This window comes from Cupressus sempervirens, chromosome 11 (genome assembly GCF_028749045.1).
Source record: "Cupressus sempervirens isolate cs-2001-9-10 chromosome 11, ASM2874904v1, whole genome shotgun sequence".
Lineage (NCBI taxonomy): Eukaryota > Viridiplantae > Streptophyta > Pinopsida > Cupressales > Cupressaceae > Cupressus > Cupressus sempervirens.
The window spans coordinates 314988728-315007311 of NC_143128.1; the positions used below are offsets into that span (position 1 = coordinate 314988728).

Consider the following 18584-nt stretch of genomic DNA (forward strand, 5'->3'; position numbering starts at 1 on the left):
AATTCCTACAGTCTTCAAAAACACTACTCTCTCTCTGTTTTTATGAGTTTCAGACCATTTTAAATTTCCCAGTTTCCCTTTGGTTTTTCCAATTAAATTGTGATTAATTAAACAAATATTTATCATTTGGTTTTGGTTAGCCATTCCTTTAAAAGACTTTTGCTGCTATGATTTCACCCATAACGTGATATCTTAGAAAAATACAAGCTACTTAATGAAGGGCATTGTGATAAGCTACATAATATGTCCATAAACATCTGTTTTAAAGGATATCAACCAAAAAAACCTAAAGAGAAATTGAAAAGTTGAGCAGATACAATATATCAATCATGTCCCTAATTTCTATTTTATAAAAACTACCTGGTAGAAATTTGAATTTATAATGCCTAGAGCCAATCTCTAGATGTCTGTCAGCACAATGTTATGGGAACTATAATTTTGGTAAAAGAAGAGGAAAACTTTTTTTTTTAAAGGAATGCTTTTATTAACACATTAATGAAGATACACTTGTTCATTACAGGTGCTAGCATCAACAAAAATGGGTCAATACAGCACAACCATTCTCACTCCAATCAGATGATAGCGTCACCAAAAAAGGGTCAACATAGCACATCATGCTCGCTCCAATCACCCTTAGCTAGACCCTATTTTGCACTCACCTACCAAAACTAGTCAATAAGAAATACCTGCATTGGCACTTCGGGATAGCATATAATTAAGCACTGGTTTCCAAAATGGAGATACTCCAGATATAATATGACCAAGACCAACTCCCAATATATGTCAGAAAATACTCTGTTCCTCTGCATTGTGTATTTCTGCCTGCTCAGGAAATGGAATCCATCAAAATAAACAACCATAGCATTAACGGTTGGCTTTCTGCATCTTGAATCTTGAGACAGGTCTTGATGGCTTTGATTCAGAAACCTACTCAGATCATAAAAAAGAAAAAAAATCAACATAAAAGTTTGTAAATGCATCTTATCCCTTCGAAAGTGATTTTTCACATGAATCCTCACCTGTGAAGTATTTAATCCTTTCATATTATCAGAAACCTCATTCACACCATGCTCTACAACAAGACCTGTAAAAGCCTGAAATATAGGAAAGCTTTAATGAGTAATATGTTTCATAAATAGAAGTTGGCAGTGAAATGCCTAGTGAATCCCAATTTCCTGCAAGATTTCTTTAGAAATTTGCATATCACCTAACTTAAAGACCAAGAATCAATTTCAGATCTCAAGCATGGACCATGCTTTTTATAAAACTACAAATAAGTAAAGAATAGAGTTCACTGCATGCCTTCCTTGCATCGGTTTGTCTTTCATCCTCGTGCTCAACTTTAGGATTCTTGGAAGCCTGCAACCAAAAGTTAACAAATGCTATTCAAAATAATAATATTTGCATATTCTTCCTCAAATAATTATTTTAGTCGAAACTGAAACAACAAATCATACAGGAAAAATGCCTTGAATTCTCAGAAGTTGGGAATGTTTTTATAAGGCAGAAGAACATAGGTACATAAACTTGGAAATGAGTAAATAAATTTGTGAAGACTCATCTAAGGAAACTATGATTTAAGACAACTTGAGGCATCACCCCATGTAACTAGAATAAAGATTAAGACTCCACAGCATTCATGGAAGGAAGAAAAAAAAACTTATTCCTCTTTCTTCCTGGTTTCTCAAATGGCGATGTTTTTTCTCACAGTGAGACATTTTCTAATTTGTTGAGTATTCTCATTCAAAACATGCAAATTAGATCATTTTTGGTGTGCAAAAAATTCACAAGCAGCACCATCAAATATGCGTCAATCATTCCCATTTTTCGCTAGATTCCCCCATCCCACCTACCTTGCTTTGGGGATACATTCACAGTCAAGCTATTCACAGGAAGAAGAACAAAAGAACAGTGTTTGAAGCCAGATCAAATCTGCTCCATTTGTTCTACCTTATATTAGACTTCTTGGTTTTTATTTGTTTAGAATTCTGGCTTTGCTTATTGTAAGTCCCTTTGTTTAATGGATTAGAATTCTGTGTGATTAGTTTGCAGTATTATGTTAGAATAAATTGTATCTTCTTTTATATTTAAATTGATTGGGAATAGGTTGTTTCTCAGAGATTTCAAAACCAGCAACATTGAGATGTATAATCCAGACCTCATACTCTCATTCTTCAGAAGAAAAAAATCTGGTTGTGCTACGATAGATTTTCAATAGAGTTTTGTGCTTTATTCTCTCTTCTTCGAGCGAAAGTAAAATTTCCAACTTAGAAATGCCAGAACAAATCAAGCATGTTGAATCACTTCATTCACATTCCCAAGTGGACTTTCCCTATTCTGAAAGATATAGGGGTAGATTCTTAGTGGAAATTAACTTCAAATCTTCTCAGACAGTTTCCAGTATAGCAAAGTTTGTTGCAGTGTCCTTTCCGTGGTGATTGACATTTCAAGTTCTCATTAAATATTTGATTCTCTGTTGCATACGTAAGTTCATCGAAGATTTAATTTCTTGGTCAGAAAAGCTAAATATTTCCTGTATCAAAAAATCTGAAAAATATAATTAATTGTATTTAAATTGGTGTCATGAATTTTACACTTATTTCCGCAAAAATGAAAAAATTAAAGCATTGTTGATATTGTTTTATTATTCTTGCACTCTAGAATAAATTATTTTTAACATTTACTTCTTGCAATTATATAAGATCCATTTATATCTAATAGTGACCATCAAGTCAACTCACAACCAAGAGCATCCTAAAAGCCCTTGTGACCATGACTGATGTGGGGTTTGGATGGGATATGGGCTAAATTATCTCAAGCCACACTAATGACAATACCATATGAAGTTATGAACTAGTAGCAAAGGCAGCAACTTAATTTTTGCGGCAGTTGCATTTGACTCGGCAACTTTGTCCATAAGAATAAAAAGTTTGAAAGCAAGATCGGACTTTGCACCAAGCAAGAGACAACTATTGGGTCATAGAAATTGCACCTGATGCAACAAGAGATCCAAGTTCTATGGCACTACCTAAATATGTGGAAGTCATGGTAGGATTAATGGTGAAAATTGATAACAGTTGACTGAAAGTGACCAAGAACCCTAACATTGATAAAGGGTACTCCCTTAACTCACCCAAACACGCAACACAACAGATAAATAGAAAATTTCATGAACAGGGACACTTTCTTTCTATTATCTTCAATGAAATGACATTACCGCATTCTAGAAATAACCTGCTACTGTCACATGGGCCTTCTTATTAAAATAATCTGCAAGCCAGAGCCACAATCTGCACTATCAGAACTGTCTCTTGTAAACCGCATTTGTCTTCTTTATATTGGGAAGTTTGAGTGTCCTACAATGTTCTAGAACTAACTTACCTCTTTTGAGGCCGGCCACTTAAATATTATTTTTCCCAATTGTAAATGTAGATTGAATTTATTTCAGATTAGAATAAGGGATGTCTTTTCTAATTCAGAATTTGATGATTCCTAATCACAGATTTGTCGTATGCAGATTTAAATCAGAAAATATGGATCTTGATCATATGGCAAGTATGGATGTACTGCAAATTCAATATTAATAAATACTTAATATTTGCAAGGTCTGAATTTATTTTTGGTTATACTCGATCTGCTCTAGATGGCACATTACTTGATTTCAATATCTCCTTATGTGGATTGGATCTGCATTAAGTATTCATGGAAGAGACACATCCCATAAAAGGACATATCTCCATACATGTCCGTTCATGACATGTCTCATGAATGTGCCTTTTTCATATCAAATTAGACACCCAATCTGTAATCGGGATTTTATTACTTAACAAACACAATGTTTATTAAGTTCAATCTGATTTGATCTTGCACAAATAAATAAATATCCAATCTGAAAATGATTGCCAATAATAACACTCAATCGAGATCCTATATGAAGCATGAAAGAGCAATAATCTGCAAGTAATAATCTCTAAATGCAGATCAATAATATACTTGGGACATATGGTGTTTCAATCAATTATATGTATTATGAATGATAAATCATTTCCATAAATAATGATATAAAAAATATAAATATGTATGTGTATATATCAGTATATACAAAGTATGTACACACACACACACATACATGTGTATATATTCAAGATAAAATCAATCATCATTCTATATCTGTCGGAAGCTACTATCCTCAACCCTCCCTCTTAGCTAGGAAAGATAAAGGCTCATCTATTGTGAGAAGAGATGTCACCTAACTCGTGATATTGGAGGATATAATGTGCCCAAGAATATCAATTCACCTGACATTCTTCTTATATATCCAAGTTATGGTATGTGCACTGACATCAAGGCTCATGATGTCTACCATAACCAATCATGGCATATCTACGAATACCCTTATTCACTATGATTTATCTCATAAGGAACACAATGATCTTCAATTGATATCAAGTCTCATGATATTTATCAAAATGTCCAAGAGATTCTATCATGACATGTCCATAAATATCAAGTCAAATGATATTCATCATGATAGTGAACTAATCATTGTAAAGTTATCCCCTTACAATGTTAGAAACAAGTGTATATTATCTGAAAGATCGTCACCTTTCAATAATGTACACAAGGGGCCCATAAAGTCATGGAGTCACACACATGATAATAAAAGATTTTACACGGAGTCACCATGGATTTTCTCACATAGTGTTGTCATGTCGTTACACACATGACATCCACCATGAACCATATCAGAGGGTGGATACATCATAACTACTCCCAGAGGGTGGAACAAAGATTTCACTTTAAGCTTCTCTCACACAGAGAAGAATCAAATGAAGTACATTTCAAGAAATCATTGATGCTAAGACTCCCTCTTAGCAAGGGCTTCATTCTTCACAACTCCAAGCTAGTCTCCAAATGCACAAACTTTACATCAATAAAAGACTTGATGAGAATATTAGTTATTCATTCTTTAGCGATAATATACCTTGTCTAGAAACCATCTCCACGGTCTACTCCCTCTCAATAACTATGATCAAAGATCTACTCCCTCTCAATAACTATCTTCGAGCAACTCTCTTTGTTCTGGTCATAACATTATTCATAGAAGTAGTTTCTCGTACACAAATGTACTTGTCTGATTTCATAGTAACATGAGTGAATGTAACTAAGTATGGATTTCATCTGGGATTAGGCTATACCAAACATTCATGCTAATGTGACTCCCATCTTGAAACACCAATTACATGCATCAACCTCTTGACTTCCAAGTTTACCAATGACGGATGCGCCAAACTCCCCTCTTGATGGTGTCTCCTCAACAGGGACAACATTCATACAACATTAGAATTTTATATACTAGCTAGGGAGGATTCAAATTATTCAACATATCATCACCATGACAATCTTAGAGGGTGACTTTGAACATCATGGATTCTTTATATGACACCATCTTGCATACTCAGAGGATGGATCTAACTTGTATTGCCTGCAGAGAGTGTCAGATACAACTAAATGTATCAATGAAGGTGGTTAGCATGATCTCTCATCTTCCCATTGCATCCTCTTTTGAAAAGAAATCGTTCGTTGTTAGAAGGAATCACAGACACATCTGGTACTCTAACCTTAGTGCCATCCTGAAATCTTTTCACACAAATTAATAAAAGTCTAAGAGAAATATCAATGCCTGAATCCTACATGATTCACTATCCAAATACTATGGCATGAATTAATAACAGCATGAGAGATTGATGAGCATTATTCAACCATAAAGAATACTTATCTCTTTATACTTCTTGGTCTATCCTCAGTCAACAGATGTAAGCATAGAAGCCAGACTTGTTTGCATGCTCAAGTCATTAAACTTTCCTTGATGAGATTCTACAAAATGGCAGATTAAGTCCATAGCTCGCAAAACTACATCAGAATAGCAATGTAGTGTTGTATTTTGACTTCATTATAATCCATGACCTTCTAGAGTAGTATGAAATAGTAATATGTAATTTGGTTGCTTAATGATGGAAATTTGTTTCTATAACATTCATATAAGAGACTTTACAGCTTCAGATCAAACATCAGGGCTTCCAAATCTGAGCTAGTATCTCCTCCAAAACAAGAAGGTGTCCAGTACTAAAATTCACAACCTTATCCAGTGCCCAACACTAATGGGCAAGGTCAGTAATGAATATTGAATTAGTGCTCAGTCTCCTTCCAGAAAAGATTCACTCTAAATCCATTTGGAGGGGTACTGTGAAGAGAAGAGTCTTCTAAGAGTTCAGGAAAAGACACGGGAAATAATGTTGGAGGCTAGGTGAATACCATAGCAGAAGTTGCTTGCATCGTAGTTTCTTTCTAAGTTGTCATCATTATTGATTCTTATCGAGCAATTATACTTCTGTGTTTCTCCTAAAATTTTGACTATGTTCAATATTGCAATTTAACCATCCCACAAATCCTACTGGGCATGCATTCAGACATATATATATCCCGTAAATTCAGGTGGTGATTACATTTATATCAGAAGACATCATCATCTCAAAGACCATGACACACACCCAGTACAGTATCAATGTACCTGATGGAGCATTAAAATTTTGTAATTTAAGGCTTCCATTTATATCCCACTTTTAGATGATTATACCAAAAACAAAGTGAACAATGGATTCCTTGCAATAAAAGATGGATAAAGTTTGAATTATTATAAGTTGATGAAGACACGAACATGCAAATGAAGATCTTAGATAACAATCCAAATTACCTATCATGTGTAGAGTACAACAGTCTGTAGAGTTCCTTGTAATATTGTATGCAGTAAAACAAATATATACAAAGCAAGCATATTATCCACACCCAAAGAACTCAGAAAAATATGATGGAGTTCATGCATACTCAGAACGTATGCCCAGATCAGCAAATGTGGAAATGTTCAGGAAATATGTCTTAGTATCTGGAACATTGGCTTCTACTCCTGCAAATTCAAATATAAAGCAACAGACAAACTACAAAGATGACAAATATGTACAGAATGACTGACGGTTTGAGCAAAGTTTGTGGTTAAAATCTAGTCATCGTGGGTGGTTTGATCGGCACATTTGTGTTCCCAAATGGCATTGTTATTGAGTCGAGGATCATAAGTGTTGTTAGCAAAATCTTCTATTTTTGATAATGAGTTTGAAGAAATTTTTGAGCAGATATGATATGCCATTCAAGATGCTAATCATAAATTACCGTGTGGTACCTATGAAAGGAGAAGTTCGACTGACGGAGGGAACAAATCTCACAATGCTTGGTGCATCTTGAGGGTGGATGTTTATGAAGTTCCAGAAATAAGAATCAACACCACAAAACCGTAGATGAATCACCGTGAATTCACGAGAGTATTTGGAGTTTTATCATAGGTATTTGATCGGATTCAATTTCCAAATGTCAAACTTGCCAAATGCACAAAGCGATCTTAGACAACAAGGAGCAAATGCCATAGAAGAAGAATCTAAAACGATACAAACACCAATCGATTTATTTGTTTTGGTTTGATTTCTAATATCTATCATGTTGTGTTTGTTGCAGCCGTCTGAATAATGGAAGAAGGATTTGAATAAAGCCAAGGGTGACTCGTTCATGGTAGTCAATACTCTTGGAAGTTTGAGGGCCTGTACATTTGTCGTATTATAAAAAGAAGGTGTCATCCATGTGTGAAGAATTCATAATAGTTTTTGGAATAATTTCAAGTTGCTTGACTCTTCAATTAACCCATTGTGTAATCTAATCGAGCTATTATATGCTCTAAAACAATTGGAAAGATTAAATAATCCATGCGGTTATAGTCATTAAGCTGGGATTAGGTATATTGAGGAGGTGTGATGGTTGAGGAATGTTTCTCCATCCTTTATAAATATGAGATACAAAATCAAAGTCAGGGAGATACACAATTCATATTTTATATTTTAAAAAAATTATATATACTGATGCACTTATGATGTATTATATTTTCCAATTGGCGAAGAAATGAATTCTTGATCAAAGCCTGTGGATTGAATCATTGGGTGAATTTTGTGCAATCCGGATAAATTCGCAATAGATGGATCATCTGTAAGGAATGTCTTTATTGTGACTTTATTTATGGCATAATTATTTCTTTTAAATTTCGGAGTTTTAAATTATTATTAAGTTGTCCTTTATAAATATTTTTATTTATTTTTTACAGCCATTTTAAAATTTGGATAAGTGGACTGGGTCATTATTGCCTTTTAAACTTGATAAACATAGATATTGTGAAATATTTAATCGTTTCCATATTTATGTCTAGTTTGTCTCCATATCACAGGAGTTAAAGTGCATCCTCGACTAGTTTGGAATTGCATTCATATAATTGATCCGTTGCGTCTAAATTGTTAAAACTGTTTATAGTTTAAATACATTGAACTTTATAAAGTTATACGTTTCAACTTATAAAATTGACTCTGATTGCCCATTTAATTAAGCACTAGTCTTTATATTATTCTTGATTTATAATCCATATGCTAGCAACTGTTTCATTTCTTTCCACTGAGGAATTAATATATTCATTTGTTGTGTTCATTCTTTATTTAAAACATTATCACATTTATTTATTAATTCATAATTTTCAAGTTTAAAGTTTTTCTATAATTCTTGCTGTTAGGAAAACTTTTAATATATTCACATTCTAATCAATTTGCTATAAGCGTCTTGGATCTAAGTGTTTTGTCTAGGATCAGGTACACCCATCTTGGTTTTGCAAAGCCAGAAGTGCAAAGGATTTGGATCGCATCGATCAATCCCGTCAAGTTGGCCTTAACCGGTTGGATATCCCAACATCGAGCAAGCAAGGCTCATAGGATTCCAATCTACAATTTTAGGAACCAAAAATACCATCGAGCTTTATCTCTTGAAGAAACGACTCTATATTGCATCATTACATCTTCTGCAATCTTCTTCGATACACAACATGCATGCTACTGTTGAATACACACTAAAGGGTTTTTGAGGTTTCACTATAACCTGCAAGTATCCATTTCTTTCCAGTAGGTTCTAATCTAGACCTCTTCTCTTTAGGCACATGGATGAAGATAAGGCAACTAAATATTCTTAAATGACTTATGTTAGGTTTTACACCAGTAAAAGCTACTTCTAGAGTTTTATTGCCTAGTTGCAAATGGGGAACATCTATTTGTAGACACCTATCCTAGATGCTTCTGCCCAAAATGATGTTTCTAAGTTTTGGTCATACAACATTGCTCTAACAGCTTCTACAAACTTTTTTTTTTTTTTCTCAACCACACCATTCCCTTGTGGATTATAGGGTACAGTGAACTCCCTCTTAATCCTGGCATTAACAAAAAATTCCTTAATTTATGAGGTGTATTCCTTCCCATTGTCTTTTCTCGGTAATTTAATTTCTTCTCAGAAGAGTTTTTTGTCAGAGCTTTGAACTCCTTGAACCTTTTAATGATTTCTTCTAACTCTTTACACTTAAGGAAATATATCCAAGTCTTTCTTGAGAAGTCATCCACAAAGATCAGATTATACAAGAATCCTCCCATGGAAGCTACAAATATGGGTCCACATAAATTAGAGTGGACTAATTCTAGCACGTTTTTTGTCCTACTCAAAACTATTTTAGAAAGTCCCATTAGTGTTTATCCCAAAGGCACACCCTTTGCAAGCCCCGATATGAGTTTGATTTAGTTTGGGTAGCGTTGATACCAATTTCTCAATTGAAGATACGACACAAAAAATGAATATGTCCTAATCTTCGATGCCATATTTCATTTGAGTTAGAAGTCTCATGAATAAGGGCTTGATTTGTTTCAATACAAAGTTTGTATAAATGTCCTTGTCTTGTGCTTATAGTTTGAGCTTTCTTTATGGTGGAGTTCTTTGGCCATGCTAGAACTTTCCCATCCATAAAGGTAACCCTATACCCGTTATCTTCAAGGGCAAATATGGATACTAATTTCCTTATAATTCTTGGTACATATAACACCCCAATGAGTTGAATGGAGATGCTAGATTTCAATTTGATGGTGCAAGTTCCAACCCCAAATTATTGGATGTGTTAAATCATCCCTAATTGTTACTTCTTCATGAGTTTCTTCTACCACAGTATCTAAGTGTTCTCTGAATCCTATGATGTGTCTTGATGAACCATTATTAATCACCCAGGTGTTAAGTTTGTTTGATACTTGGCTTAAAGTTGACTAGAAAACAAATTTCTAAGAATCACGTTCTATATTTGCTTTTCCAACTTTAGTAAATGATGCTTGTTTCGTTGTTTTGTCAAGGCATTTGATTGCATAGTGTCCATACTGATCACATCTAAAACATTGAATTTGGGAGACATCTTTCCTTTGCTTGGATGAACCCTTTCCATGAAAATTATCTTTCTTTTGAAATTCTTTTCTTATTTTTCTTATGAGAAATTGTGTTTAAAACACGAATATCCTCATCTATAGATTTCTATTTGTTTCCTTTTGTCATTTGTCTTGTTTCTTCTTGTAGACAATCATATCTTAATCGATAAAATTTTGGGATTTTTGATCTTACACTTATTCCTTGAACAAATGACTCCCATGAATTTGGTAGGCCACCTAAAGCTATCATTGTCAACTCTTTGCTATCAATTTCATACTCGACTGTTGACAATTGATCCCTTAGCTCAGTGATTTTCATTCTCATGAAGTATGCAGTGGTAGATTCTCCTCTATTCATGCTTATATGATTAATTTCTCTCTTTGGTGCAAGGGTTTTGCAAGTGTTATTTATTTCAAATGTGCTTTCAAGGGATTTGAACATAAGATATGCAGTCTCTTGTTTTGTCAATATAGTTACTATATGATCCCTAACTGCATCCACTACAAATTTCATGGCTTTTTCATTGTTCTTAATCCATTGAGTTTTCTCCACGTCATTCTCAGGTTCTATCTTCTTTTCTTTCACAAATGAGTCGAACTTATTCTCTTTTAGTATCATCTGTCAAATCTGAACTAGAAACTGATAATAAACATCTTCACTTATCCTGGAAAAACCCTCTGATACGAGGGAAACAACCCAGCCCCAAAAGATGATTCCTTTATTTATATAGAAAAGTTGATTACACAGCACACAGATATATCTCTATAAATTCAAGAAACAACAATATAAGCAACTGATAGAACAGGTGAAAAAATCGATCATCAGAACCTTTCCGAGTGTTCGAGTTAGAAACATTACATAAAGGTTAAGAAAACAGATCAAAATGCAATCTGTAGACTATGCATGCTCAGAACGAGCAGACTGCCTGCTACACTTGAAACTGTTCACCTTATAAGAACAGATCGTATTTTCCATAAAGACGTACGATGCTGAGAGATAAAGATCAATTTGTATTAACACAGCTGCATGATTTTCTAATTGCATAAGTAGTGACCAGTGTTGGCGGTGACGGAGGAAAGAAGAGAGAGCACCCACATGCTAGCCGTTTATCTTTTATAAGTCGAGTTACCTTCACTCGTTATTCTCTTAGCCAGAAACGTAATCGCTGCCAGTTAAGATCCTTCTTCATAACTGTTGCCGGTCAATTTGCGGGACCCGGAGTGCAAGAGGAGATGTAATATAGTACACCTGTAAACTGCGTAAAACAAAATCTTCCAGAGACATGTTAATTAATAAATAATACAAATTTGCCAATACTAAATTATAGTGTTTGCAATATCATATAAAGCTAAAATATTTAACATCATAATACTCAACTTCCACAATGTGAAGTTGTTTGCACCTTCAAGGCAGTCCTCAAAACTGATCATGCTTGACATCATGAAGAATGAGATGTGACTGTAATATCAAGAGAGTAATCTGATATCTCAAATTTATTTGTATCTTCCTTAACTTGGCTTTGATACCATGTAAATGTAGATTAAACTTCTTTCAGATTATAATAAGGAATGTCTTTTCTAATTCAGAATTTGATGATTCCTAATCACAGATTTGTTGTAAGCAGATTTAAATCAGAAAATGTGGATCTTGATCATATGGCAAGTATGGATGTACACCAAATTCAATATTAATAAATACTGAATATTTGCAAGGTCTGAATTTATTTCTGGTTATACTCGATCTGCTCTAGATAGCACATTAATTGATTTCAATACCTTCTTATGTGGATTGGATCTGCATTAAGTATTCATGGAAGAGACACATCCCATGAAAGGACATGTCTCCACACATATCCATTCATGACATTTCTCATAAATGTGCCTTTTCATATCAAGTTAGACACCCGATCTCTAATCGGGATTTATTACTTAACAAACACAAATGTTTTAAGTTCAATCTGATTTGATCTTGCACAAATAAATAAATATCCAATCTGAAAATGATCACCGATAATAATGCTCGATCAGGATCCTTTATGAAACATGATGTTAGTTTATAGGACCTCTAATAGAAAGAATATCAGATTTATATCAGACTTTACTTAATTTGTATTGCTTGTATGCAGCAGGTGAGTACTTTTAGAATGCTCCTAAAGTGCTGTGTCTGGAATGCTGAATGCTGACAAGAATGTATTTAATAATCTGCAATGTTGCCCTGTCGATTCTGGGACTGCAAGTATGTTATGTATTTGATATTTCCTTGTCCACCGATGAGAGCAAATACTTATACAAAGTGAAGGGTTATGTCCCCGTAGGAGCATGGCTCTACATGGTCAAAGGCCATGTAGGGTCATGACCCTACATGGTCACAACCAACCGTTAGTTTAACATAAACAATTGGCGATTAATCATGCCCAATAAACATGTTCGATAACAATACTTAATGTGTATATCGATGGCAATATAAATAGAGCCCGATCCCTGATCGGAGATGACAATGTTTATTATATCAATAATGATAGTAACCCGATGTGAATCGGCAACAGCACTAGTATCAATAATGACAGTAACCCGATGTGAATCGGCAACAGCAGTAATATAGGCCCGATCTGAATCATGTCTTGTGTAACTTATATACATACATATCTATACATATATATGTAGGCATATATATATATATATATATATATATATATATATATATATATATATATATATATATATATATATATATATATATTCAGATACTCGATATTACTTTGACTGATGCTAAACTTTCAACACTCCCTCTTTAGCAAAAGAGAAGTAATAAAGAATCCAAATACTAGAATATCTACACATAATAAATTATTTGCCAGTACCACTCTAAGAAATAGAGACTCGTCAAATAACATAAATCACAATGTTATGAACACTATCATAACACAAATTATGATATCCGATCGTCCAAAACAATATCTAGAGTAATCATAATGCATTTGTTATTCATGACTTCCGGAACATTCAGACCAACAGTCATAATAACAGGCCTATCATTTGTAAGATTGTCACCTTACAAAGATTACCTCCTGAATATATATGTCATGAAAGATCATCACCTTTCATTACATATCTGAAGCAACAATCATAGAAGCATAAACACATATGAATTGAAATTAAATTCAATGTTCAAAATTACGATTTAATCATACTAAGTTTTTCTCTAAAGTATACCAACTTCACTTTAGCAAGAGGCTTGGTAAAAATGTCAGCTGTCATTTCATTAGTATTGATGTACTCGAGTTTGATGATATCTCGATCCACCATATCTCTTATGTAGTGATAGGGAATTTCAATATGCTTGGACTGATTGTGAAACACTGGATTAGATGAAAGTTTAATACAACTCTGGTTATCACAATGAATATTAGTAGGCTTCAAAGTTTCTCTAAACAGATCAAATAAAAGCTTTTGAAGCCATGCAACTTCTCTGGCTCCTAAGGAAGAGGCTATGTATTCTGCTTCAGTAGAGCTTAATGCAACTGAGGATTGTTTCTTGCTGAACCAGGAAATCATCCCAAATCCAAGACTGAAGCAACATCCTAAAGTACTCTTACACTTAGTAGAACTGCTTGCCTGATCTAAATCTGAAAAACCATGAAGATTTATCTCAACTTGATCATATATGATTCCCATGCCAATAGTTCCTCTTAGATATCTTAAGATATGTTTATTTGTCATCAGGTGTATCTTCTTCAAAGTAACCATGAACTGACTCAAGGTGTTAGTAGCATAACATATGTCGGGACGAGTATTCACTAAATACATCAATGAACCAATGATCTATCTCTAGAGAGTAGGATCAGCAAGTTCAGATTTATCCATGTCATCCTTTAGTTTATGTAGATTAAGTTCCATAGGAGTAAGAGCTGGTTTGCAGTCCATCATTCCAAGCTTTGTTAGAATATCAATAGTATATTTTCCTTGGTTTAGAAAGATGTAGTTTCCCTTTTGCCAAACTTCCAGTCCTAGGAAGCAGCGAAGAAAACCTAAGTCTTTCATGTCAAATTCAGCTGTCAATTCTTGTTTGCATTTGCTTACTAGATGTTCTTCCACTATAATTAATAAGTCATCAACATATAACACAAGAATAATCATGTCATTTCCATCCATTTTGAAATATAGATTAGGGTTAGCTTCATTCTTAGAATACCATAGCTTTGTAAGATAAATGTTTTTTCTTTCATATCATGCTTTGGGAGCTTGTTTGAGCCCATATAGTGTGTGCTTTAACTTACATACATGAGTATTCTTGTTCTGAGTAATAAATCCTTCTGGTTGCTCAATGTACACTTTAATTTCACCATTTAGAAAAGTTGTCTTAACATCCATTTGATGGACTTTCCGTCCTTTAGATGTTGCAATGACCAAGATGGTTCTGGCTAATGTATACCTAGCAACTGGAGCAAAAGTTCCTCATAATCGATACCTTCCTTCTGTGAAAAACCTCGTGCTATGTATCTTGCCTTGTATTTCTCAATGATGTTGTCAAGTGCATGCTTGATTTTGTACCGCCCTTTGGAAGAAACTACTGATTTGTTTTTAGGTCGGGGTACAACATCCCATACATCATTTTTTAATATTGAATTGTATTCTTCAATCATAGCTTCTTTCCAAGGTTGACTTGATAAGGCTTCTTTAGTGTTAGAAGGTTCTGATTAGATAAGTTATGTTACTAATGCAACATAACAAGATTGAGTTCTTGTTTTCTTGCTTTCTTTTAATACTTCATCAAGTTCAACATGATTTTCTTCTATGAATTTTCTGGCCCAAAGTGGTCTCTTTTTATTATTATTTTCAGCATCATCCGAAGTAGGTACAAGAGATGAAGTATCATTCTCCCTCTTAAACTTTGGAATTTTCTCTGTACCCGATGAGAATTCCTTTCTTCCCAAATGGTTCTAGCTTTGTTCTCTTTTCTTTAGGAATGTTCAAATAGACTCGACACCCAAATATCCTTAGGTAACTTAGATCTAGTTTGATGCCTATAAATACTTCTTCTTGGAGTAGTATTTTCCAAGACTGAGTGCGGACATCAATTTTGAATGTGAACAGCAGTGTTAGATGCTTCAGCCCAGAACGAAGTATGAAGGTTTGATCATGCATCATAGCTTTGGCTGATTCAACAATTGATCTATTCTTACGTTCTACAACTCCATTCTGTTGAGGATTATAAGGTATAGAAATCTCCCTCTTAATCCCAATAGTAATGCAAAAATCTTTACAAAATTCAAAGATGTACTCTCCTCCATTATCTGATCTTAAAGTTTTAATTTTCTTTCCTAACTAATTTTCTACTAGGGCTTTGATTTATTTGAATTTTGAAGTACTTCACTAGATTCCTTTTGTTTTAGGAAATAGATCCAAGTACTCCTAGAATAATCATCAATTAAAGATTACGTAATAGAGCACCCATTTAGAGAGGGCATAGACATAGGACCACATAGGTCAGCATGAATGAGTTCCAATATTGCTTTTGATTTATGAACACTTTTGGGAAAAGTTTTCTTGACATTTTTACCTAGGGCACAACCTTTGCAAACACCTAAGTAATCTGATTTTAGATTAGGTAACCCTTTGACAATTTTCCCTATAGATGATAATGCTTGGAAATGTAAGTGACCTAATCTCCTATGCCATATTTCTGTAGACTCTGGGATTTCATGACTTAGTGCAAAATTTTGTTGATTACAAAGTTTATATAAGCTCCCATCTCTAACACCAATAGTGATGGCTTTCTTGATGTTAGCATTTTTAGGCCAAGACAGAACTCTGTCTTCTTGAAAAGCAATTCCATATCCTTGATCAGAAAGGCCAGATATAGAGACTAAATTTCTTTTAATTTCAGGTACATATAAAACATTGTTAAGTTGAAGAGTAAAACCAAAATTTAGATGAATGGAACTAGACCCAATACCTTTAATTGGATGAGTGGAGTTATCCCCAATGGTTACCTCTTCTGAGTTGCATTCAGAGAAGTTTTTGAATTTGTCTCTGAAGCCTGTTATATGTCGAGATGCTCCATTGTCTATGATCCAAGTGTTTCTATTTGAGTTTAACTCACTGGAGAGTGCTAGATAAAAGCCATGATTTTCTTCTACTTCCTCCTTTTCTTCTTTTATTTCTGCAAGTGCAGCTTGAAATCTTTTCCGTTCAAGACAGACATTATGAGAGTGGCCAATTTTGTCGGATTTAAAACATCTCACTTTTGACCAATCTCTTTTCTTATAAGGTTTGTTGAATTCTCTCCTATTTCGATTAAATTTTCCTTTCCTGTTGGAGCTTACTTGAAGTGCATGAATGTCTCCCTCTTGGTTTAAGATTATCCCCCTTGAGACTAATCTTGATTCCTCTTGAGTGCATTCATTCTTGAGTAATTCAAATTTAGGAAGCTCAGGTCGAGAGCTTTGTCCTTGAATAAAAGTTTCCCAAGATATAGGAAGTCCCCTTAGGGCAATCATGGTAAGTTCTTTATCATCAACTTGACTTCCAATTCTAGCAATTTGATCTTTTAGTTCAGAGATTCTTAGAAAATAGGAAGTGATAGTTTCTCCACCGTTCATTTTTATGTATAACAAATCCTATTTTAATGTCAGCAACCTGGTAGTGTTATTTATTTCAAAGGTGTTCTTGATGGTGGAGAACATTTCAAATGCTGTAGAAAGGCTAGAAATAGATGGGAGAATGTGATCCTTCACAGAGTCTATAATTATTTTCATGGCTTTATTGTTGTGCCTTTTCCACGCTGTTTTGTCTAGATCATTTTCCGAAATAGTTTTATTTGATTCTACATACTCTTCTAATTTCATTTCTCTTTGGATTATCATGACACGAATTTTCCATGAAGAGAAATTTGATGCCTTCTCCAATCTATCCTCTAACCTCATGTGGTTAACCATTTTGATTTTGAAAGAAAATAAAAATTCAAAAATGGTAAAATCTGAATTAATTAATTAATTATGTGTGTGTGTGTGTGTGTTCTGAATAAAATTTCTTATCAAAATGGCTCTGATACCATATTAGTTTATAGGACCTCTGATAGAAAGAATATCAGATTTATATCAGACTTCACTTAATTTGTATTGCTTGTATGCAGCAGGAGAGTACCTTCAGAACACTCCTAAAAGTGTTGTGTCAGGACTGTTGAATGCTGACAAGAATGTATTTAAGAATCTGCAATGTTGCTCTGTCAATTCTAGGACTGCAGGTTTGTTATATATTTGATATTTCCTTCTCCACCAATGAGAGCAAATACTTATACAAAGTGAAGGGTTATGTCCCCGTAGGGGCATGGCTCTACGTGGTCACAACTAACCGTTATTTTAACATAAACAACTGGCGATTAATCATGCTCAATAAACATGTTCGATAAAAATACTTAATGTGTATATCGATGGCAATACAAATGGAGCCTAATCCCTGATCAGAGATGACAATGTTTATAATATCAATAATGATAGTAACCCGATGTGAATCGGCAATAGCAGTAATAGCAATAATGACAGTAACTCGATGTGAATCAGCAACAACAGTAATATAGGCCCGATCTGAATCATGTCTTGTGTAACTTATATACATACATATCTATACATGTATATGTATGCATATTATCATATGTGTATATATATATATCAAAGCATAATAGATTCAGATACTCAGCATTACTTTGACTGATTCTAAACTTCGAACACATGAAATAGCAATAATCTGTAAGTAGTAATCTCTAAATGTAGATCAATAATAGACTTGGGGCATATGGTATTTCAATCAGTTGAATGAACGATAAATCATTTCCATAAATAATGATATAAACAATAGAAATATGTGTGTGTGTGTGTCAGTTTATACAAAGTATGCTAATATATATATATATATATACACATACATGTATATATGCAACATAAAATCAATCATCATTCTATATATGGCCAAAGCTATTATCTATTACGATAATAGACAAACATCTATTATTAGTTAATGGTAACCTATTGTAAATATTAGAATGTTTCTAATATTTAATTAGTTGTTATTTGTTAGCTTTTCTAGCTTTCTTTCAGCTAGAATAGAATGTTTCTATTCTTTATGATCGTTTCTTAAGGAAAGATCGTTCCATTCTTTTGTATATAATGACCTCTTGGTCTCTGTCAATAATAAGCAAGTATTTTACCAATTACTTCG

At 33.8% G+C, this 18584-nt stretch overlaps 1 protein-coding gene across 4 annotated transcripts in view; it reads right to left on the minus strand.

Annotated features, from left to right (window-relative positions):
• Positions 1–459: 459 nt before the first annotated feature.
• LOC149529388 (uncharacterized) overlaps positions 460–18584 on the minus strand; it is a 102394-nt gene continuing 84269 nt past the window's right edge. For all 4 annotated transcript variants that reach the window (XM_089810082.1, XM_089810081.1, XM_089810083.1 and 1 more), the window contains 3 exons: positions 1303–1359; positions 1020–1094; positions 460–927 (listed from right to left, as the gene is read on the minus strand). In XM_089810082.1, the coding sequence (XP_089666208.1) occupies positions 865–927; positions 1020–1094; positions 1303–1359 (195 nt within the window). In that variant the 3' untranslated portion in view covers positions 460–864. The remainder of the gene's footprint in view (positions 928–1019; positions 1095–1302; positions 1360–18584) is intronic.